The sequence below is a fragment of the Giraffa tippelskirchi genome, chromosome X (genome assembly GCF_054371585.1).
Source record: "Giraffa tippelskirchi isolate mGirTip1 chromosome X, T2T-mGirTip1v1.2.pri, whole genome shotgun sequence".
Classification (NCBI taxonomy): Eukaryota; Metazoa; Chordata; class Mammalia; order Artiodactyla; family Giraffidae; genus Giraffa; species Giraffa tippelskirchi.
The window spans coordinates 48,935,174-48,958,271 of NC_137289.1; the positions used below are offsets into that span (position 1 = coordinate 48,935,174).

At 38.7% G+C, this 23,098-nt stretch overlaps 1 protein-coding gene across 18 annotated transcripts in view; it reads left to right on the forward strand.

Moving 5' to 3' along the window:
- ACSL4 (acyl-CoA synthetase long chain family member 4) overlaps window positions 1-23,098 on the forward strand; it is a 68,875-nt gene that overhangs the window by 22,832 nt on the left and 22,945 nt on the right. For 4 of the 18 annotated variants that reach the window (XM_081566800.1, XM_081566799.1, XM_081566797.1 and 1 more), the window contains 8 exons: window positions 3,919-3,971; window positions 16,866-17,105; window positions 17,345-17,522; window positions 17,910-18,019; window positions 18,137-18,275; window positions 20,968-21,118; window positions 21,250-21,373; window positions 22,116-22,187. In XM_081566800.1, coding sequence (XP_081422926.1) covers window positions 16,878-17,105; window positions 17,345-17,522; window positions 17,910-18,019; window positions 18,137-18,275; window positions 20,968-21,118; window positions 21,250-21,373; window positions 22,116-22,187 — 1,002 coding nt within the window. In that variant the 5' untranslated portion in view covers window positions 3,919-3,971; window positions 16,866-16,877. Of the gene's footprint in view, window positions 1-3,918; window positions 3,972-5,023; window positions 5,367-16,575; window positions 17,106-17,344; window positions 17,523-17,909; window positions 18,020-18,136; window positions 18,276-20,967; window positions 21,119-21,249; window positions 21,374-22,115; window positions 22,188-23,098 lie in introns of all 18 variants that reach the window. The other 14 variants (XM_081566802.1, XM_081566803.1, XM_081566804.1 and 11 more) reach the window with 5 other exon arrangements.

A 23,098-nucleotide genomic window follows, 5' to 3' on the forward strand; every position in this document is an offset into this window, starting at 1 on the left:
TCTTGTTCCTTTGGGATTTTGAAAAACTAATTTTTAAGTAAGCAACTTTTATTTCTGGAAACTTTGGAAGATACTAAATCAAAGAATACACAACATAAAATTAGTGAAGCATGTAAAATTCCCCTTTAATTGTACCATGCAATAATAGCAGTAATATTTGGTGCATGTCTTGCTAATTTTTCTACGAATATGTGCCTTCTCAAATATGTATGTATATATATATATAATGATAGACTCATACATACTGTTTTGCACCTGTGTTATTTTTTATTTCAACATCTCTGACCTTTAAAATATATACTAGCATGGCAGTTTTCATCCATTAGTACTTGCCGGTATATAAATTTTGTATACATAGATTTATAAAAGACTGTTGCTTAGGGAATTGTTTTGTAAGGGACTTTCCAGGATTTACTTTTAGATTTGGACACAATGTGCATAGGACTTTGTTAATGTTTCCCACTCTTTCCCGAAACATTCTCTTTTAAACTTACTAAGATTGGTACTTGAGTCATTAAGGAAGGAATGATTGATCATGCTTGAAACATTTCCATCTGATGCTATCACATTTTTAGTATATTGACTTTAGAAGAATGTTTCCAAAATATTCATTAGCAGACTAACTTATTTACAGAAAGGGCAAAAACTAAACACATTAATGGTTTGTTATGAAGTCTGTCTCAAAACATGAGGTTGAACAACACTGCCTTCTATTTGTATTACTTTTCCCCTTAGTCACTCTCTTGTTAGCTGCAAGGACACTGTTATGCTCCCTGATATTTAGTGGGTAAGGCTTTCCCAGAGCTGCCTCATTCCCTAATTGAAAGATGATCAACTCTAGATGCTGTATTACTCCTTTTTTCATGCCACCAAGTGACTATAAAGTGGAAACAAACCATGTTATATGCTTCAGTCTGTTTAAAAATTTGCTATGCTAGGGATTTCCAACTTCCTTATGTTGCAAAAGCTTGCATATCCATGAAAGTGAAAAGTATGACTCAAATTTGCATTATAATTTTAGCCAGATCATCCCTATTTCTGATCATTTGTAAAGAGAACCTGCGTGTTGATAATCTGTTTAGTTCTTTTATATCAAATTATTTCTTCAGTTTAATAGGATGACTTTAAGAGGAGGATGCTATTTTGTAGGGAGGAGGCTAGAGAGAAAGGCGAGTACCAGTTTTTCTGTTGTGTAGAGAAACTTAATTAGGCTCGGTTAGAAAATGTGATTTGATTCCCTTTTATTACACTGGGCAGCTGTTGCTTGCTTGCTTTTTTTGTGTGTGTGATGATAGAAATGTCCTTTAAGATTATAGGCACTGAGAAAAATTATGTCTGTCTTTTGTATTAAACAACATCTGAGAGTTACTTTGTCCTGCCCAATTATTGAGGGCTTTCAGACTGGAAATTAGCCAAAGGTTGGTATGGGCCTCTCATCCAGCTGAAAGAGTTCTCTTATACTTCTGAGTATCCTCTCCAGCCTCTCTCTCTGTAGGACCAATGACCAAGTGTCAAGTCTCCTTTGGAAACTTTCACTATGGAAATTATTTTTCAAATTACACAAACTACTGGATAGTTTTGTATCCCGTCCCCACTCTGCACCACCTATAGGTGTTCATGTGATTTTATGAAAGGTTGGTTTTTTGTTGTTATCTGAATTAAGCTCTGTGTGGGGGAGGAAATACGTGCATTTGTATAAGAAATATGAAGTTTTTCTTCCTTAACGTTCTCTTTTTGAGCTCTTGGGACTTTGTTTTAACAGGAACAAGCAGAGATTTCCCCTCTTGGTGTTAATATCAAGTGTTAGCCCTCAGGGAGAAAAGGAAGAAAATATTAAATAGTGTGTCTTTTGTTTATAAGTAATCTTAACCACTTGTATTCGCACAGGTACTGATACTATTGCCAGAACCCCCTTCCTAAAGTAGATTGTGGGTATTAACTTGAAGTTGAAAAGTAGTTCTATTAAGCCAAACGAGAGGCATCCTCAGTTAGTGATTGAGCTGGGTATAAACCTTTGTTTCCTTCACCCTCCTGATGGTAGCAAAAGAGAAAACCAACTGTTTGAGTTAATACCAGCTAGTTAGTATGTTGATTAGTTATATGGATGTTTGTTTTGCAACTTCCTTTGGGGTGTCTAGAGTAAAAATTTTGTTTGAATGTTATTCTCATAATCATATGGAAGTAGTACTGAGTACTACTGGATGGAAAGAAAACTGAAGCCTAATATGATGCCCAGTCATGTTGAAATGTAAGTAAACAGTATCAGTTACTTGAGAGCTTTATTTTACTGTTCTGAGTATTCAGATGGTAAGAAGTTTTCTCCTGTATTTTCCAAAATAGACTAACCCTCAACTATAAATGGATCCTAAACCTTCACAGTGTATGTATCTTGAAGGATGTCACAAGACTTTCTTTATTCATTGAAGGAAGATGAAAATTATCTCTCATTTCTACTTAGACCAGTGCTGTATTTGAATTTGGAAAGAGCCATGTATTGTTTAAAGGAAATAATTCATTTTTAATGAGAAAATAGCTGGGTGCCTGTGGGCATTGAGATTGGGGATAACCAGTCAGATTGATCTACTAGTTTCCTATAGTCAGACTTTATCTCTGAACTTGGCTCCTATCCTGACTATGGGAGAATAAGAAGTAGAAATAAAACCATTTACATCATGACTCCTGCTCCCTGTCATTAAAAATAATTTAATTGTATATATATATTTCATTGAGATATAATTAACATATCACATTGTATAAGTTTAAGATGTACAATGAGTTGATTTGATATAATTATATATTATACTGATTACTACCTTAGTATTGGCTAACAACTATCACATCATGTTAACTATCATTTCTTCTTTGTGACAAGAACATTTGAAATCTAATCTCTTATAAATTTTGAAGTATGTAATAGAGTATTGTTGATCATAATTACTATGCTATAATTACTATTACTATCTCCAGAACTTACTCAGTGTTCTAGTTGCAAGGTTGTATCTTTTAACATCTCCCCAATTCCTCCACCACCCCACTCAGCCCCTGATAACCAGCCTTCTAGTCTGTTTATTTGAGTTTGACCTTTTCGGATTCCACATAAATGATATAATACAATATTTGTCTTTCTTTGACTTAATCTAACTATAATGTATCAGGGTCCATCCATGTTGTTGAAAATGGCAGGGTTTCCTTCTTTTTCATGACTGAATAATACCTCCATTGTGTGTGTATGTGTGTGCACGCATATCACATCTTCTTTATCCATTCATCCCTTAGCAGACACTTGGGTTTTTTCCATATCTTGGCTATTGTGAATAATGCTTCACTAAACATGGGAAGGCATTGAAGAGATCTTCAGTACCCTGTTTTCATTTCCTTTGTGTATATAAGCAGAAGTGGGAATGCTGGATCATGTGATAGTTCTAGTTTAAATTTTTGAGGAACCTCCATACTGTTTTCCATAGTGCCTGCATCAGTTTGCATTCCCACCAACAGGGCGCAAGAAGTCCCTTTTTCTCCACATCCTCACCAACACTCATTATCTCTTGTCTTTTTGGTGACAGCCATTCTAACAGATGTGAGGTGATAACTCATTGTAGTTTTGATTTGCATTTCCCTGATGATTAGTGATATGTACCTTATTGACCATTTTCTTTGGGAAAATGTCTATTCAGTCCTCTGCCTGTTTCTTAATCTGCCCTTTTCCCATAGGGTTTTGACTACTGTTTCTTAGAGCCAGGCTCAGTTACTTTTGTAAGACCCCAATAGCACTATTTCTAGTCATTTCTTGTTTTTCCTTTGGTACCTGGCTTATCATGAACTAAGGTACACAGGTAATGCAAAAAAGCAGGTGGGTTTCTTTTTAAAAAGGATCTTTTCTTATGTCACCATACACATAAATATTGTCTCTTATTGCAGATTCAAATCCAGAAAGATATACGGGTTCTTCTTAAGAGAAAAAGAGGAAATCTGTAAGTATTTGTCCTTTAAAAATTCTAAATTTGCAGTCTTGTCAGCTTTTAGAGAAAGTTAAGTGACCAAGCTAATAGACATTTTTCCTCTCTTTATATTGGAAAAGCCCTGCCCATATTTATATGTTAAAAAGGCGTTATTTGGGAAAGTAAAATAGGAAAACTTTTTACTCTGGGCAGCTTCTAAGATTAAAACCATCTGTCACTCATTTATGAATGGGGAAGTGATAATTAAAATCTAAATATAATCTTTTTTTTTTTTGAGTATTACCAAAAAGTGGAGTCACGATTGGAGTTCCAATTCTGACTACTGAGGCAGTGTGTCTCTGAAAAGTTATTTAGTTTCCCTTTGCCTCAATTTCTTCATCTGTAAAATGAGCTTAATAGTAAGTGTCCAGTGAATGGTTCGTTAATATTGATGAAGTTGAATCTGTAGTAGTGTATACTTTCTCCAATAAATTGAAGCTTAATTTTAGTCATTATTTCTCAAAATGATGTAAATATATTTCTGATCTTCAAAAATCTAAGCATCAGTACTGTCCTTCACGGAGCACCTACTCTAGAATATAACATAGAACGAAAGAAGTATAACAGAGCACGTAAAATTATAATTTTAGTGTTTGAGCCTTGGACCTTGAAAATTAGTTCAGGAGTTCCAAAACATTTACTTTTAGACAGTACCTTCACCGGTGAAGACTTTTTACTGGTCCATAGTGAAGTGAGGGAAATAAGCCCCACAGGCCGTGAGATTGTTAAAGCTGAACTTTTTCCATTTGAAAAATTGCTGCTTATTATAAGATATATCCTTCTAATTTTGAGGAGTTAGACCCTTTCTGTATTTTATGAAATGATGATAGTAAATGATAGGTTTTTGTTTTCTATGTCCATGCTTGGCCAAAACAAACAAACAAAAAAAATTGGCAGTTCTGTCATTGCCCTCACCATCATTCTTTGTTTATAAATCCTTTGCTTGTCTGTGATATCTTAAAATCTGAATCCAACTTTCTCGTGTAGATGAGGAAATAGACAAGAGGTAATTTAATTTGTTCCAGGTAGTGCAACTCGTCAAGCTGCTGAGCCAGGACCAAAGCCCCGTATACAGTGTTGTCTCTCTTGTATTTCTGGTCTTCTGAGAATCACTCTCATTATAACAGATTATGAAACTGAAACAGAAGAAAGAGTAATTTTTATGTGCTCGTAACTATTTTTGAATTCCAAGTGTAAAGAAATTCAAAAGACTTAATGTGCTTGTATAGCGAAGATTGCTACAGTTGACTGATTAGGCTGCATTAGAAAAATCTTGAACAAAGATTTTCATCAACAGACCAAAATTAGTTGTCTCCAAATTCAGCTACACAGGCAGCATGCTATCCCATGATTGACAAAGGAGATAAGGTAATAGATTTAGTGTTTCTTTTGGGAAATAGACCATAGTGCAATTGTATGGGCTGTAGGACTCAGGCTCCTATAGTTATTTATACACAGAGAATCTATTTCCTGTTTCTTTTTCCCTCTCCACCCCCCCTCCACATGTCCCACACACATAAAAATTTACTGTAATTGGCCTGCGTGTAAGAGAAAGAACTACCAAGGTGAAGAGCAGGAGTTTCCAGAAGCTTTAGCAAGAGTATCTGGCCAGTTCAGGAGTCAACAGACACTTTGGAGAGAGCTCTTCAATTGGCATAGTGCCTTGGCTCTCCCAAAGTACACTTCAAAATAGAAATACCTAATTCCCTTATCTCACTCAACGTTCATGAAGCTTGCATGGGTCAGGTGAACAAATGAACATGAAGAGAGAGCAGAATGGAAAATATTCCTCATCCCTAACATGGAGACATTACCTCTCGGAGTACTTTTCCATGGCTTCTTGTATTTGACTTCATGTGGCATCCTTCTTTAGTTAAGAATTCTTTAATTTCTCAAATGTCAGGTACACCCATAATTCAATGTGAATAATTTAACTATGTATTGCATTAATAATAATGTTAATAATAAAAACACATATTGAATTTTTTCATTGTCTTTGGAATATCCATGCCCTTTTCTTTACTAGCGCTAATATTTGAGTTGACTGAATGGCTCTAAGATTTCAGTCTTCAACAGATTTATCAGTCACTGAACTCTTATTAATCTCAGTTATAAGATATATTTGCTACTGAAGAGCAGAGCGAGGTTTTGTTGTTTTATTTTGTTTGTTATATATCACAGTACAGTTTCACATTATGGTGGCCTGGTAGCTGAATCATAGTGACTTATTTAGCCATTTTGAAAGAAATGATTTAAGACTGCCTTGCTGCATAACTTTTTAACAGTGTGAGTACTGGGAAACAACATTCCTAGAGAACTAATCTATTAAACTGGTCCCTCCTCTAGCAAAGGCCAGAGGGTAGTGCATGTGGCCAAAAAAGATGTAAGTTGCAAAATTCTCCCTGTAACACAAAGGCTGTGGGAAATAGCACTGCAGGTTAATAGATATTTTTTTTAACCTGTGCTCATGGTTGGCAGCTCACAGCTATATTAATTTATTATAATTAGTAGATAAGATGATAGGAGACAGATGTGTAACAAATAGCAAAGATAATAGTCTGTATATTTCTCATTCAGATAACACATTTATAACTGTGAGCTAATTTGAAAGTTCAGATATATAATCCGATTGTTTTTAATTAACTTATGTTAAGATCATAAAGAAAAAAATAGCCAGTACACGGAAGACTCTACAGACAAAAAGTCTACACGGTGCATGTTGGGCCGTTTAATGTAGCAGCCGGGTTTTGTCCAGAGGAACCTGTAGCAGATCCTCTTTAGCAGCAGCTGTAGGGATTGGGGTTGTCATTGTCATTGTCTACTTCCCTTCTACAGCACTGAACACTTTATATTTCTCTCTGAACACATAACTCCTAGGACTTAATTTCTCTCCCATTTTTCATGATGTCTGATAAAGTTGGATGATAACATCATGCTTTGTTGGCAGGTGCCACTTCTAGCATGATATATCCTCAGAATTCCTTATATGTAAGCTTTGGATGAAATTATACCCAACCCACTCTCAACTTTGGAAAGCTTTAAAAATCAAGTGTGTTTTTAAAAATAAAAATCAAGTGTGTTTCAGTCACTTAAAATGAGGAAGATATATGTACTTGTACACAGTGTGTGTGAAGTGTGTAGGCACATTGTATGAGGCTCCCACATTTCAACATACTACATCTCCTTATTTCAACATATGTAGATAGGATCCCAGTAATACTATCCTGTGACCTAGAAAAAGCATTATCTGATGTGTGCTGGGCATGTTCTTAATGCATTATGGGAGGGAACACATGCTCAAGCAAGAAAGGGCATCTTCAACATGGCAGCTGAGGTGCTTTCTTTGCTGGGGAAAGCTGGGAAGAGACTAGCAGGATGGCGACTTCAGGAGTTAATATCCGTCCAGGTGATAAAGCAAACAGGTTTGGTTAATCTTGTCAGAGATGTTACCAAAGATCAGTCATAGCTGTGAGACTCTTCTAGTCAAACTAGCTAGGCAAGGGTACAGTGTGTGGTATAGAGCGTCTGTCTAGTCTAGTCACCCTAGGTCTTTGCTTTTCTTTTGCTTTTTTTTCAGCTTTCAAATGTATTTATTATAATTACTGTATACTTCAAAAGTTTTACTGTATAAGCTATTTCATATTGATTAGATTGACTTAACTTTGAGTCACATGAGACTTACGTAGAGCAGACAGATATATATTTCACATGATTATTTAGTCCTACAAACTGTCTGATAGCAAAAGAGCGTGCTAGCTACTCTTACTGCCTTTTATTTTCTTAAAATATTAACGTTTAAAAAGTTTTAATGTTGAAATATAAGGTTAATTATGTTGTAATCTTGTGCCTATAAAGTTTGATTTCATTAACCAAAGCAACTGTTTTCTTTAACGTGTATATAACCTTTCTTCTATATATTTTAAAATCACTTGAAACTTTTTAATAGTGTGTGAAAGAAAATAGGAATTTTAAAAAAAGCACTCCACCCCTTTACAAAAGTCTTGTTGATGCAATATCTATGTTGAAGTATGACCTTTTAAAGTGCAACAGGTATGCATATCTGTTTTAATCTCTTGGAATTTTTATAATTGTTTTCTGATTTAATGTTTAGTGGATACAGGCTTATCCTTTTCAGAAGGCAAATTATCTCTTTATTTGGTATTTAAATTACTCTTAACTGATGTGTGATTTGAAAATGTGATTTCTTAAAGTAGCACTGACAGTTAATCATTGATTATCACATTGATATATCTTACATTTTCATGAGGAAATATATCAAGGACAGATGAAGTATATTTGTCTCTACCACGTGTCTCAACTTGGTAGATGGATGGATCCTTGCTTGGTTTAGTCCATTTTCTAAAACTTTCGAAAAAAAATATCTTGGCATTGACTTTAGTTTATTATTTTTCCTCTTTCTTAAATGGGTGTTGTGTCACATGCTACTGGGAAAGATGATGATTTCTTTTAAATTCAGCCTTTAATCAGTATGTCACATTTGTTTACTTTGTGTGCTGGAGCTTCATGTATCACTAATGCTTTTTGTGTTTAACCTAACTATCTCAGAGTGTTTGAAGTAACTGGAATGAAATACTTAACATTAAATTTGGCCTCAAAACAAGAAGCAAAGTAAAATTACGTCTGATTTTCACTTAAACTTCTAGGACTTACTGGGCAGCTAAAGGGCTCCCCCCCACCCCCGCTATAAAAATGCCTTAGACTGTAGGACAGATCAGTGCTCAAAGTTGTCATCAGGATTTTTTCATATACAGAGTTTGTCACTCTCAACCTATTTAAATTATACCAGTATGACCCAGGTCACAGACAGTACAGCTAAAAGCATGGACTTTAAAATCCAGTAGACCTGGATCAAAATCTCTACTTAACTGTGTTATCTTGGTCAAATGATCTGTCTGAGAATGTTATATCATCAGTTATAAGTTATATCCCTAGGTATTAGTTCAAAGAGTGTTTCTGAAGGATTAAAGGAAATAGTGTATCTAAAGGACTGAGCACAATCCTAGCCCATAGTACAGGCTCAATTAAGTGGTTATTAATCTGATTCTCGGGCTTCCTAGGTGGCTCATAGGTAAAGAATCCCCTTGCCAATGCAGGAGACGCAAGAGACGCAAGTTCGATCCCTGTGTCAGGAAGATCCCCTGGAGGAGGGCATGGCAACCCACTCCAGTATTCTTGCTTGGAGAATCCCATGGACAGAGAAGCCTAGCAGGCTTCCATGGGGTCCATGGGGTCACAGAAGAGTTGGACACAACTGAGTGAGCATGCAGTCCGATTCCCAAATGGAATGCTGATCATCAACAGGAATGATTTGCTATCCCCTGACTGAAGCTGATGCCCTGCCCTTTCCAGCTCAAATACAAGTGCATCATTTGATTTTAAGGAAGTGCAACTCAGAGTTCATGTCCTCCTGGTGGGACAGCAGTATCCCTCTTCATAACATGGCAGGACAGCATTCCTTTGTGAAAGGCATCCGTCAAAAGGCACATGGCACAAATTCTATAATCCTCTTGCTTTTGTAACAGCTTGTCTTTTTCCTCTGTGGAAAAGGCAGTTTGTCCAGTTTCATGTTTTCTGTCAAGCAACTAAACACATGTTCAAGTTAATTACCAGGGATTTTAAGAGTATACCATTTCCTGGAGTGTTGGCATGGACAGGTGATTTTTTAAAAAGATGACTAAGATTGGTTGTCTTCTGGCTATTGCCTTTAACATCCATTTTTACTTTATAGTTTCAGAGCAATCCCATGTCCATTCTTATTTCAGTCAACAAGTTTATTGAACACTTCATACACAGAGGACAGATGTAGGAGGATTCAGCAGCAAACAATAAACTCTGCCTCACGGAACCTTTATGTTCTAATGGAGGCCTTGAATAGAAACATGAAAGATAAAGCATATGATGTAGTAGTGATAAGTACTAAGGAGAGAAATCAAAATGGGCTGTGATTTTGGAGTGACTGGAGAAGGCCTTGGGCTTCCCAGGTGGCTCTGTGGTAAAGAATCCACCTGCAATGTAGGAGACGAAGGAGACCTGAGTTCAATCCCTGGGTCAGGAAGATCCCCTGGAAGAGGGTATGGCAACCCATTTCAGTATGCTTGCCTGGGAAATCCCATGACTGGAGCCTGGCAGGCTACAGTCCATAGGGTCACAGAGTCAGACATGACTTAGCAACTGAGCACGGAGAAGGCCTTACTGAGGAGGTGATATCTGAATATATGCAAAAAGAAGATGAGAAAATAAGCTGGGCAGGTATCTTAGAAGAACATTCCAGGCAGAGAGAATAGCGTGTACAAGAGCCCTGAGGTAGGGTCATGCTTGTTGTGTCCCAGAAACATCAAGGAACAAGTGGCATGGTAGCAGAAGGAAACAGGGACAGTGTTGCAGATGAAGGCAGAAACTTGAGGTGGGGGACAGGTGCCTTCTCATAGATCGGTGTAAGGACTATGTTTTTTTCTGAATGAGTCACATGGGATTCTTTGAAAGGTTTTGAGCAGAGGAATGGCATGATCCAGCTTACAGTTGAACCAGAGCACTTTGGCTGCTGAGTTTAGAATTTATTATAAAGGTGGAAGCAGGGAGCTCACATTGGCTATTGCATTTCTCCAGGTGAGAGACGATAGTGACTTGAGCCAGGTTGGTACATGTAGAGGTGGTGAGAAGTAGTCGAATTTGATAATCTGTTTTGTAAGTAGAGCCGGTAGGATTTGCTGATGAATTGGGTGTGGAATTGTGAGAAAGAGAGGGAAGTGAAAGTGAACCTGATTGAAGGCTTTTGGTTAAAGCTACAGAGACGGGCAAGACTGAGTGGGCTATTTGTGGAAGGATGATCAGCGGCTCAGTTTCCTATTAATACATCTGTATTAAATGAATATGTAACTGATATCTAAATGGATCTGTTGAGGAAGCAGTTGGATATACAAACCTAGTGCTTAAGGGAGACCTCCAGGCTCAGCGGAGAAACTTTGGGATCATCACCATATATATGCTGTTTAAAGCTATGAGCCTAAATGAGATCACCTTGGGAGTGAGCTTAGATAAAGAAGAGGTTCAAGGACTGAACACTATAGCATTGAGAGGTCCGGGAGATGAGGAAGAAGCACCAATGAGGATGGAGAAGGAATGGTCAGGGAAGTCGGAAGAAAACCTGAAGAATGGGTTTTCCTGGAATCCAAGTGAAGAAGTTTCCAGCAGGAAAAGAGGGGTCAACTGGGCTAAAGGCTGGTGGTGGGTCAAGGGCGGGGTGAGGGCTGAGCTTTAATTGACCTTGGGATCTGACAACATGGAAGTCATTGGTGACCTTGAGCAAAGCGATTTTGTGGAGCGGTAGGAGGAAACCTGAGCTTGGTGGGGTCAAAAGAAAATGGGAGATAACTAGGTGACAGAGCACAGGGACAACTCTTTAAAGGAGTCTTACAGAAGAGAGAGTTTCCTAGGTGGTGCTAGTGGTAAAGAACCTACCTGCCAATGCAAGAGACTTAAGAGACACAGGTTCAATCCCTGGGTTGGGAAGATCCCCTGGAACCCACTCCAGTATTCTTGCCTGGAGAATCCCATGGACAGAGGAGCCTGGTGGACTATAGTCCAAACAGTCAGACATGACTGAAGTGACTTAGCACACACACAGAGAAGGAGAAGAAATGGAGCCATAGGCAGAGAATAAGGTACAAGAGAGGGAATGGTTTTTAAGATGAAAGAAGTCATAGCCTGTTAGGATGTGGGTGGGACCAGTTCAGCAGAACAGAAGAAATTAATGAGGCAGGAGAAGGAAGAGTCAATACAGCAGCGCTGCAAGGTCTTTCTAGTCTAGACAGGGGCTTCATGCATGAGTGAAGGGGCCGGCCTTGGCTGGGAGCATCACCAGCCCATCTCTGGTCACAGGAGAGAGGAGAGATGTGGCCACATGTTGGAAGTCTGTGGACATTCTCTTCAGACGGTTTCAGTTTTCTCAGCCAATTGGTAAGCCAGGTCAGCAGCTGAGGTTGAGGACAGTGAAGGAGCCTTGGTGGTCTGAAGAGAGAAAACAAAGTGTGAACCCCAGGAGACCAAGCATGTGAGTGGCCTAGGACAGGGCAGCATGGTTTCTCTGCAGCTTCAAGGGTCCATTTGAGGGAGCAGCCATGGATCTAAAGGGGGATGTTCGGCACTGTTAGGTGTTTCTCCAGCCAAATTCAGCTGCAGGGGATGGGTACAGATGAGGTGGTAAACTGGATTTAACCAGGTCATGGTTTAGCCGAGTGAGTCCATCAAAGTGGGAGGAGGGAGAGGGTTGAGAGTGTATTCCAGGGACCAATACCACACACACATGGAAGTGAAGCTGGATCAGACAGAGGACTCTCCCAACAGTGCCATGAAGCAGATAACACAAGCAGTATTCCCGATTACACATGATGCTGCTGGTACAGAGCTTTTACGTGAGAGGTCATATATCTTGTCCAGAGTCACACTTAAGAGCAGATACTGAGTTGAGAAGCCAGATCTCCTTTGTTTAGGGCGTTTACCACCCAACCTATCATCAGGCTTTCTCCTAATATAATAGCAGGTTGTTTAATCTTGAGTTACCAAATCATTATACACATGTGTCTCTTATAGTGACATTCTAGTAGCATTGACTCTGAAATAATATGACTTAGATCACAAAAGGGGACCAGCACTTTAAAAGCAGAAAGCTCGAAAGCGTCTGCTATGCTGCTTGCTGTTTTCTGATATATCCTGCAGTTCTGCTGCCAGCCATTCCCCAGTCCATGAGGACCATCCTCATTTCCCAATCTTTGTCCTCTCCTTTTGAAAACGTCCCCATCCTTCACACCAACCCAAAATACCATGCTTTTTTTGTGAAACCTTCCTAGATGGTTCTCCTTCCTCCTTCATCTCTCCCCTGCCCCTGCTCCCCAAACTGGGTGTAATCTCATCCCTTTTTTGAATACCTTTTGTTCTTGCTTCTCTGATGGGATCTATCATAGTCTACTGTATATGTTTGTTAACTCATCTCCCTGCCCCCTACCATACATATGGACATGCAGATGTGCACGCAAAGGATTGAGAGCGTGTTTTACTCATCTTTGTATTATGTGCTCAAAACACACATAGGAGGTGTTCAAATCTTTTTTTTTTTAAATGAATTTATCAACAGACTGTGTGTAATGCTAGAAAACTTTTGATAAAGAAGGATTTTTAAATGATAGGCCAAAGTGGGCAGAGGCTGGCTGGGAGTGTGGGGGTGCTGAAAGAGCACCAAACTTGGGGACAGGCCTTGGATACAATTTGCACTGTCACTCATTTGCTTCCCTTGGAGATGAAAGATCAGACACCATCAGTGGCTCAAATACTCAGCTGAAATGGAGGTTCCATGGAGTCCCTTCAGGTGTTTACACAGCTTCTCCAACTGAAGCAACTCTGCTTTTTGCTTTGATCTACTTGTGTTTCCATGTCCATATAAGATTTTATTCAAATGAGTAACCCATACCCACCCCATGCCAGACTCAGCACCACCAGAAAAAACGAGAAAACTTCTGGACTAAATGATCTCTATTTACCTCAGTGTTCTTTGAGTCTTGTGAGGTGTGTGTGTGTGTGCGCGCGCGCACTATGAGGATTAAGTAGATGTTTCCCTGTGTGTGTGTGCGTGCGTGCGTGCATGCGTGTGCTATGAGGATTAAGTAGATGTTTCCCTGTGTGTGTGTGTGTGTGTGTGCGCGCGTGCGTGCGTGCGTGCATGCGTGCACTATGAGGATTAAGTAGATGTTTCCCTACCTCGAAGACTTAAGGGAAATCGGTGTAAAAAATTAAATGTATATAGCAATACAATTGACTGAAAAGCATACAGCGCAGTTTAAATCCAGATAGTTTGTATAATTGTCAAAAGCTGTCTTCTGCTTCTTCAGCCCCATTTTTCAAATGAGAAGGAGGTGATACTCCCCACTTAGGGGAATTCTATCAGTCTGAAGATTTTGGTTTGTCTTCTTGTATTGTCCCTGAGAATTTATGTATTGAAATAAGTATTTATGTTGAATTAATTTCCTTTCAGTACTTCTTTATATTATCAGTAAGGAATTATTTTTAAAAATGTATGTGTAAGTAGACTATCATCTATGAGTACCCTTTAAGGTTTATAAAGGAGTATTATAAAATATTTGTTATAATAAAGAGGTGCTGGGTTTAATAGGGTTGAGAACTACTGGTCTGTGCTGCATACCTAGATGCTTAGATGTTTAAAAATGATGGTATAATCAAGGATCAGAATGAGGGGTAGACATTTCAAGTGATGAGGGAAATTAGGAAAAGGAGAGATTATCATGGATTTGGGTAGTCATGGAATGTTTGATGGAGGAGAGGATTGTTAGAGGGGATCTTGCATACTGAGGATCAGGTACTATGACAGACCCTTGGTGTGTTGTATCTTGAAAAAAAAAAAAAGGATGACGAGACTTGTCAGAGAGATGGAGAAAGCAATTTCTAGATGTATTGTTGTTTAGTAACTCAGTTGTGTCTGGCTGTTTGTGACCCCATGGACTGTAGCCCTCTAGGCTCCTCTGTCCATGGGATTTCCCAGGCAAGAATACTGGAGCAGGTAGTTGTTCCCTTCTCCAGGGGATCTTCCCATCCCAGGGATCAAATCCACATCTGCTGCATTGGCAGGCAGATTTTTCCACTGAGCCACCAGGGAAGCCCTTTTCTAGGTATACTAAAGCATAAAGTTAAAGTTGCAAGGGCCCCGGGAAATTGTAAGGGTGGTGTCAACCTTTGGTGTTCATGGATGGATTCCAGGAAACTCAGGAATTCCCTGAATTTGAGTATACCATTTTGCATATCTTTCTGAGGAGAACTGGGTTTATAGTTCTCATTGGATTCTGAAAGTGGTCCATCACTCCCTAGGAAGTTAAGGCCTACTGATCTAGCCAGATCTTACTCTCAGAGGCTTTGCCCAAGGTTACACAGCTAGTCAGTGACAGAGATGGGGCCTGAATCGCGGTTCGTTTCATCTGTAGTTTCTTGCTCATTTCACCACGCTCAGTTGAACAACATGAATAACAGCAGAGCAGGTTTAAGGATTATGTTACCATTTTATAGTAATTGGTGTAATAAGGCACAACTGTCTTGGGGTCAGTAGTCGATTTTCACAGGAGTTGCAGAAGGATGCACTTTACTTTGGCTCCTCAAAGTGAGCTAATACTTTACTTTTTTCTAGTTGAAATACACTGCCACTCACCAAAATAGCTTTCTCAACTGAGGGCAAGCTCCTGGAGAAAGATTATTCTCCCTGAGGCTGTTTCTGCAGTTCCTTTCCAATTGGCACTGTTTTTCTGACCTGCAGTGGCCTCCAGTTTCCTGCCAAATCAAATGAAAACTACTTTGCCTGATTTGTCAGATCATGTACTACTGTGGCATGTACTGCTGTGGCGAGTACTCTGTGCCCCAGTCAGGCGAGTGTCCTTATTATTCACACTCATTCCTCTCCCAGAGTCCTTTCATTCTTCTCTTCATGTGGTTCCCCAGCCCAGAATGACCTCTATCCTTTTCCCTTTGTTTCCAGATCCCCAACATAAGGTCCAGCTTAAGTCTAATCTCCACAAAGCTTCCCTTTGTAACTGTGGACCATTTTGCACTTGCTCTGAACTGCTATCACATTAACTGCTTGCACTGCGCACCACAGGACTTGGGTATTTCCACAGACTTTTCATTGGAAAGGTTCCAATGGTCACTTTGGGAATGGGGTTCCAGGAAGTCCAGGGTGGGACTCAGGGCACCCCCAATCCCTGCTTCAGCCAGAGCAGTTCCACTTTAGTGTTTACAGATTGGAAGTCTTCACTGGTGTTTATTTGATGAAATGGGTTAGCTGCCCCTTTCTCCTGCAAACAGTTTGAAAAACACTGGATCTATCTTGTGTGCTGATGACCTCATAACTGTTAACTCATAATGAGCAGGGGCCAGGAGACTTACACTGCCTTGGACTTAATACTGCCACTCCCAGGCAACTGGTACAATTTGAGCACAAAGCAGACATGCAGGAAATGATTTCATGATTATATTAGTCCAGTTTGGGGGACAGGTGATAGTGAATAGCATTAGTAAAAAATTATCTTAATGAAGAACTCAGAATATTTCTGGGTTGATCATTGAGAAATAAACCAAAATTGGATTATTTCCCCTCTTTTGAATAGAAAGTCAAATACTATTTAAAGCTGTTCAGTTTACATATGCCTATTGAAGAGAAACCTCAGTATTGGCATTCTCTACTCTCCCAAAATCTAGCCAGACTTAAACATCACATGCATGCGCTCATATAGGTGCTATGGCGTTATACAACTGACTTGCAGAGTCACGTGCGGTATACCAGAAAACCTGCAAAACTTACATCTAAAATTTATGGCCATAATGATTAAAACTGGAAACTACCAGTCTTTCAGACCAGTTATTTCAGCTTTCTTGTATCAAATCAATGATAGAAACTAATAAAAACCTGAGTATTTAAATCAATGGTGCTATCAACTTGTTAATACTCTTTTGTTTTTGTTTTGTTTTCCCTGCTCTCTGCCTGGTTCATTGTCTTCACCTGCAGGTGTACTTTGTTGTCGGCTTCCAAAGATTACTAACTCTTTCTGTATCATTAAAATTGAACTGCCTTGACTATTCTGCTACTCTTACTGCTGCTCCCATTATTGCCTTCTTCAGCAAAATCAGGCTCTCTGAAGCCAAAGAATAACAAGAAATAAACACCATTTTAGAAGCCTTGCCACCATGAAACTTAAGCAAAATGTGCTCACCATTATTTTGCTGCCTATCCACCTGTTAATAACAATATACAGTGCCCTTATATTTATTCCATGGTATTTTCTTACCAATGCCAAGAAGAAAAACGCTATGGCAAAGAGAATAAAAGCTAAGCCCACCTCAGACAAACCTGGAAGTCCATATCGCTCTGTCACGCACTTCGACTCGCTAGCTGTCATAGACATCCCCGGAGCAGACACCCTGGATAAATTATTCGATCATGCCGTCTCCAAGTTTGGGAAGAAGGAGAGCCTGGGAACCAGGGAAGTCCTAAGTGAAGAAAATGAAATGCAGCCAAATGGAAAGGTTTTTAAGAAGGTAAAGCATTTTGGGGCTTTCTGTTTTCTTTTAAAGGGGAGGGTACACTTGACTATAAATCAAATGCATTTAAAACACACCAACATTTCATCACAGTGCCTGTAACTAATTCTCCAAAGGTGTTCCTAGTGTCTGTATATTCACTTAAGGGCAATTTTGAGTTCTCCCCATTGAATAGTATGTTTTAATTGCTTGTTTGAGTACATATGCTAATATTATAGCATCTTTTACTCTAACAGTTAATTCTTGGGAATTATAAATGGTTGAACTATCTTGAAGTAAACCGCAGAGTGAATAACTTCGGTAGTGGACTCACTGCACTGGGACTGAAGCCAAAGAGCACCATTGCCATTTTCTGTGAGACCAGGGCTGAATGGATGATCGCGGCACAGACCTGCTTTAAGCACAACTTTCCTCGTAAGTGCCTGGTGGTTTTGGAGGGAAAGAGTGGGCTGTGCTTACATATGAAACTGTCCTGAGATCCTCTTGTCTTCCAGGCAAGTGTTTAGCCAGAACCTGTTGACCTTGAGAATCTTAACTGATGGATTTTTGCCCAGTTTGTGGCACTTTCAATATTTTCCAGTTTCTTTAGGTTTAGAGAGTTAGATTCCTGAGAATTTGTAAGACACATTTGTGACTGCCAGGAAGTTTGAGGCAAGGTGGAAGGGTAAGAGCAGAGACTATGAAATCGAATTAGATTATAAAATGTATTCATGTTTGTGAGTCTACCATTAAAAGTTGGCTGAAATAATATATCTAAGAAACGTTTTCATTTAATGTTTGTGTTTATTTTTTATTATGTAGTTGTGACTTTATATGCCACCCTTGGCAGAGAAGCTGTAGTTCATGGGTTAAATGAATCTGAGGCTACCTATCTGATTACTAGTGTTGAACTTCTGGAGAGTAAACTTAAGGTAAATATGACATTTTCTTTTAATTTATGGTAGCATTTGACAGCATAGGAAAATATTCAGTAATGAAGTTGATTGCAGGCCCATATTTAATAACTGGGTTTTCTTTCTGTTCAACAGACTGCATTGATGGATATCAACTGTGTTAAACATATCATTTATGTGGACAATAAGACTATCAATAAAGTAGAATACCCTGAAGGATTTGAGATTCACAGCATGCAATCAGTAGAAGAGTTGGGATCCAAGCCAGAAAACTGTAAGTAAAGCAAACAAATTTATTAATCTATTCAAGGCTTATTATTCCAGTAGATTAAAGAAATAATACAAGTGAAAACTGTTCTCTGATTTAAAAAAAGGTTTGTGTAACTCAATAAAAAACTAACTTTAAAAATGTTTTAAAACTATCAAGACCATCTCTCTCTCATCAGAAAGGTAACCACTGTTTGAAAATTTACTAAATTCTTGAGAAGTATTCAATGGTTCAGGGCTTCCCTGGTGGCTCAGATGGTAAAGAATCCGCCTGCAATGCAGGAGACCTGGGTTCGATCCTTGGATTCGGAAGGTTCCCTGGAGAAGGGAGTGGATACCCATTCCAGTATTCTTGCCTGGAGAATTCCATGGACAGAGGAGCCTGGCAAACTACAGTCCATGGGGTTGAAGAGAGTTGAACACGACTTAGCAACGAAGCACACATGCATTCAGTGATTCAGATTTATGGCAGCTGCTGCCAAACTTTCTTTCTTTCTTTTTTTTTTTTTTGTTAAAAACCTACTATACCCTTCCAATTTGAACCTCATGTAAGGGACAGATCTCAGGCCTTACATTCAGTAAAATTTTCCTTTATTTTTTTTAACGCTAATGCTACTGATTTTAATCATGTCTCTGAGGATATAAACCTGTTTGCTAAAACCATACTTGGATTTATTCTACCACTGATATGGTAGTTGGGAGTCCATTTGAAATAAGTGTGTCATATCAAAATGTCAGTTGGTCATCAGGTCAGAGAGGGTTGAACAATTGAAATACCCCATTTAAATTATTTTCTTTCACATGTTTAGTAAGAAGATCACAACACTCTGCTAGGTGAGGAAGCTGAGTCTTTTATAACAGGCAGTCAGCATGCCTTCCCTTTGCTCTGAGGAAAAGTATTATCTTTATTGCACTGGACAGTGAGCATGCCTGTTCTTTGCTCCAGAGGGAGACACTTTTTCTATCTTCCAAGGCTGTTCACTGTGGAATCATCCTTGAAAAGATAGTCCTGAATAAAGTCAGTGCCTCTGCTCACAAGATGTGCAGAAACTCAACAGACCCATGGAGAACTGTGTCTCAACACCAGGTTGACCCTGCAAGATTGGGATAAAGTTGACTGAGAAGTCCTGATTGGTTGGGATTTGTTGGCATAAAACTATGGGAGGTAGGGGTCCTCATAATTTTGTGTGAGCCATAACATGATAGACCACATATCTCACCTGGCCCACTCATCTCTACCTTCTTCTATTGTACTTTACAAATGCATCCATCCATAAATTATTAGGGGAAAAAAAGGTCCTCACAGCAGATAGTTTGAGAAGCACAACTCTAGCAGACAGGTTAGCAAGCTCCAACCTGCATCTGTGTCTCTAAATGAAGTTGGATTGGAACACAGTCACATCCATTTGTTTAACAACTGCCTATGGTTTCCTTCACTCTCCAGTAACAAACCTGGGTAGCTTTGGCAGAGACCATACGACCCTCTAAGTTTAAAGTATTTACTCTGTGGTCCCTCACAATGAAAGTTGGCCAATCCCTGCTCAAGACAGCTGACTGTAATCTGTCGGGAAGACCTCTTTATTTCTTTCCCCCAATCATTCAATGAGCAGAGACAGCACTGGGGCTCAGGACACAAGATGATTAAACCTTCCTACCTGCAGGCAGACGGCAAGAAGAAACAAAGTTTAGAAACTGTTTAGATATTACCTTTGGTGGGAAATGAAGGGCATGTAAGCCCCACTAAATTGTCTCTTTTTCTTGGTTTCCTAAAATTCCTGTCTGATTTTGATTAAAAAGAATTGAAGTATGGTCTGACCCTGATAGGGAAAGAAGCATTAATTCTGGAAGACCCAAAAGAATCCCCAATCCAGACACATACCAAATATTCTAACTACAGGCATGAGTAAGTGTGTGTATGTGTAGCAGAGAGAGAAACAATTTCCTGTTACAGCTTTTATGTCACTGCACTTTCAATAGTTTCAAGAAATGATTTCCTATATAGATTTCAAGAAGCAACCATCAAAACACAGATATCATTTTGGTTTGATGTCCTTTGGATTTTACTTGCTACTTAGAATCTAATTAAGAATATGTTAGATGTATAATGATTATCTTATTGTTATCTTATTCAATATCCATAGTTCAATTATTTTTAAAATAAAACTATTTTTCTAAAAACTTGAAAAAAATCAAGTCCAGTGGTTTTCAATCAGGAGTGTGTATGAGTGTCACTTGTGGAGCCTGTGATCCATTCCAGACATACAAAACCAGAATTTTCAGAGCTAGGGTCCAGAGATAGTATTTTATTTAAGTTCCACAGGCGATTCTCATGCCCACCAGTGGTTAAGAACCAAAATCTAGTCCAACCATTTCATTTTCGACATGAGAAAGTGAGGCTTGAGGAGCTCACACATAGTACTCTATCTTCTTAATTCTCCAGATCTTAGATATCTTTCCACAACAAAACCCTGTAAACAGCACTGTGGAGAGGGATTAGGCTAAACATTCAGAAAATGGGCCAAATTAAGTTTGAAGTTCTCATTGCAGGTAACCAGAATTGGATAACCATTTTCTTATTGATGATCAGTAGAGAGTATTTGTTTTAAATAGTTTATCATTACACCAGAATCTAAAAATCTTACCTTTGTTTAACAATTTAACTTTTAAACTAAAGGAAATGTGCTTTTTCATTCATTTAGTGAGCATTTCTCCAAATAGACCAACTCCTTCAGACTTGGCTATTGTCATGTATACCAGTGGATCTACCGGCCGACCTAAGGGAGTGATGATGCACCATAGCAATTTGATAGCTGGAATGACTGGCCAGTGTGAGAGAATTCCTGGCCTGGGGTAAGAGAAAATTATTGAGTGTTCTTAGAACTCATGTTCTCTAAACTCATTCTCTATAGTAAAACAATAATTGATGTTTCTAATTTACAATGTCTTTTTAAGAATGGCTAGAATCTTCCTCTTTGTTTTAGACCAAAGGATACATATATTGGCTACCTGCCTTTGGCTCATGTGCTCGAGCTGACAGCAGAGATCTCTTGCTTTACCTATGGCTGTAGGATTGGATATTCTTCTCCACTTACACTCTCTGACCAGGTGACAAGCTTTTCAGTCTATTGATATGATCATATTAAGTTACAGTGTTCGGTTGAGAACAGTTTACTAAAACATGAGCTATTTTAATTCAGCTAAAACTTTCTCCTTGGCTTCAAAAGTAGCTCCCATGAGCAGTATGTTGCTATGGAAAATAACCTTGAGGATTTGTTAGCATTGCTTTATCTATATATTTTAAAATTATTTTGAGACTAATAATTACTTTCATTGTCTTCAGTATTCTATCAACCAAAATGTTACCAAATTAGTATTTCTATATGATGCTAGTTGATGTTCATAGAGATGACTTTGAGATGTGGCTTTGCCATTTGGCTGATCAAAGAAAGTTAAAATTTTTTTCAGTTTAGTTTCAGTGTTTGATCTACCTTAGTTTAGGCTTTTTCGCCTTTTTTGTTTAAAAATGGATGGTCTGTGCTATGTGTGATATGTTATTAGTAAAAATGCTCAGTTTACCAAAATACCCCATTTTCTTTTATCCTGGATCAGAGCTTCTCCTGTAAGGAAGACTGAAATGTGATAGAAGAAATAATCTACAGGACAAAACACTAATGTCCTCATACCTCAGGCTTGTAGGTTATGATAGTTGGAACAGATAACTCACAGAGCAGTAGAGAGCAAATTCCATGTGTAAATTTCTGTCTTTGCTCTTGCTAATACTTAAATTATAACCTTTTTTCTGCTAAGGTTTCTTTCCTTGATCCTATTTACTTTTTCTTTACTCTAGTCCAGCAAAATTAAAAAGGGAAGCAAAGGAGACTGTACTGTACTGAAGCCTACACTCATGGCAGCTGTCCCGGTGAGTATAGCATGTCAGTGTCATCCATGGCCTGCACTTGGACTTTTAAAAAAGTAACCCCCTTAAATATTTGTCAACATTTTAAAATAATTTTACTTTGTGGAAATTACGGTAAAATGTGTCCCTTAAAATCTTAGATAAGCATTGGGAAAAGATGAAATGGCAAACTTCTGAAGTGGATGCCTGTAAGGGTTTGCTGATTCTTGAAAATTAAGTGATGAAACTGACCTAGCTCAAATTACCTAGTCTGAGAATTGGTCATAATATTTTAAAGATAGATGACACTCCAAAGATCATTTAGTTTAGTCACTTCATTTAAAAATGAGGCAACCGAGGCCATCCTAGAGAACTGGGGCAGTGTATCCAAGGTTACAGAGCTGGTTCATGGCAGAGCTGAATCTAGGATCCAAGCCTGCTGACCCTTATGGTGGCTAAGAAAGATTAAGGAAACTGTCGTTTGAGAGAACTCCCAGAGAAAAAAAGTTGAATTCTCAGTTCAGTTCAGTTACTCAGTTGTGTCTGAGACTTTGCGACTCCATGGACTGCAGCACGCCAGGCTTCCCTGTCCCATCACCAACTCCCATAGCTTGCTCAAACTCATGTTCATTGAGTAGGTGATGCCATCCAACCATCTCATCCTCTGTCGTCCCCTTCTCTTCCTGCCTTCAATCTTTCCCAGCATCAGGGTCTTTTCCAGTGAGTCAGCTCTTCACATCAGATTGAATTCTAGATATTCAAAATCTTTATGTGAAATGTTGCCTTTGATAAAAATAAGATGTTACATTTTATAGCCTTGTAATGATAAATTATGAAATATTTAACAGTGTTTCTAACTTGTATAGTCAAATATATTCTAGCACTTTAGGCTTCAGAAACTCCAGTGAGAGTATCACTACTGCTTGTATTATGAT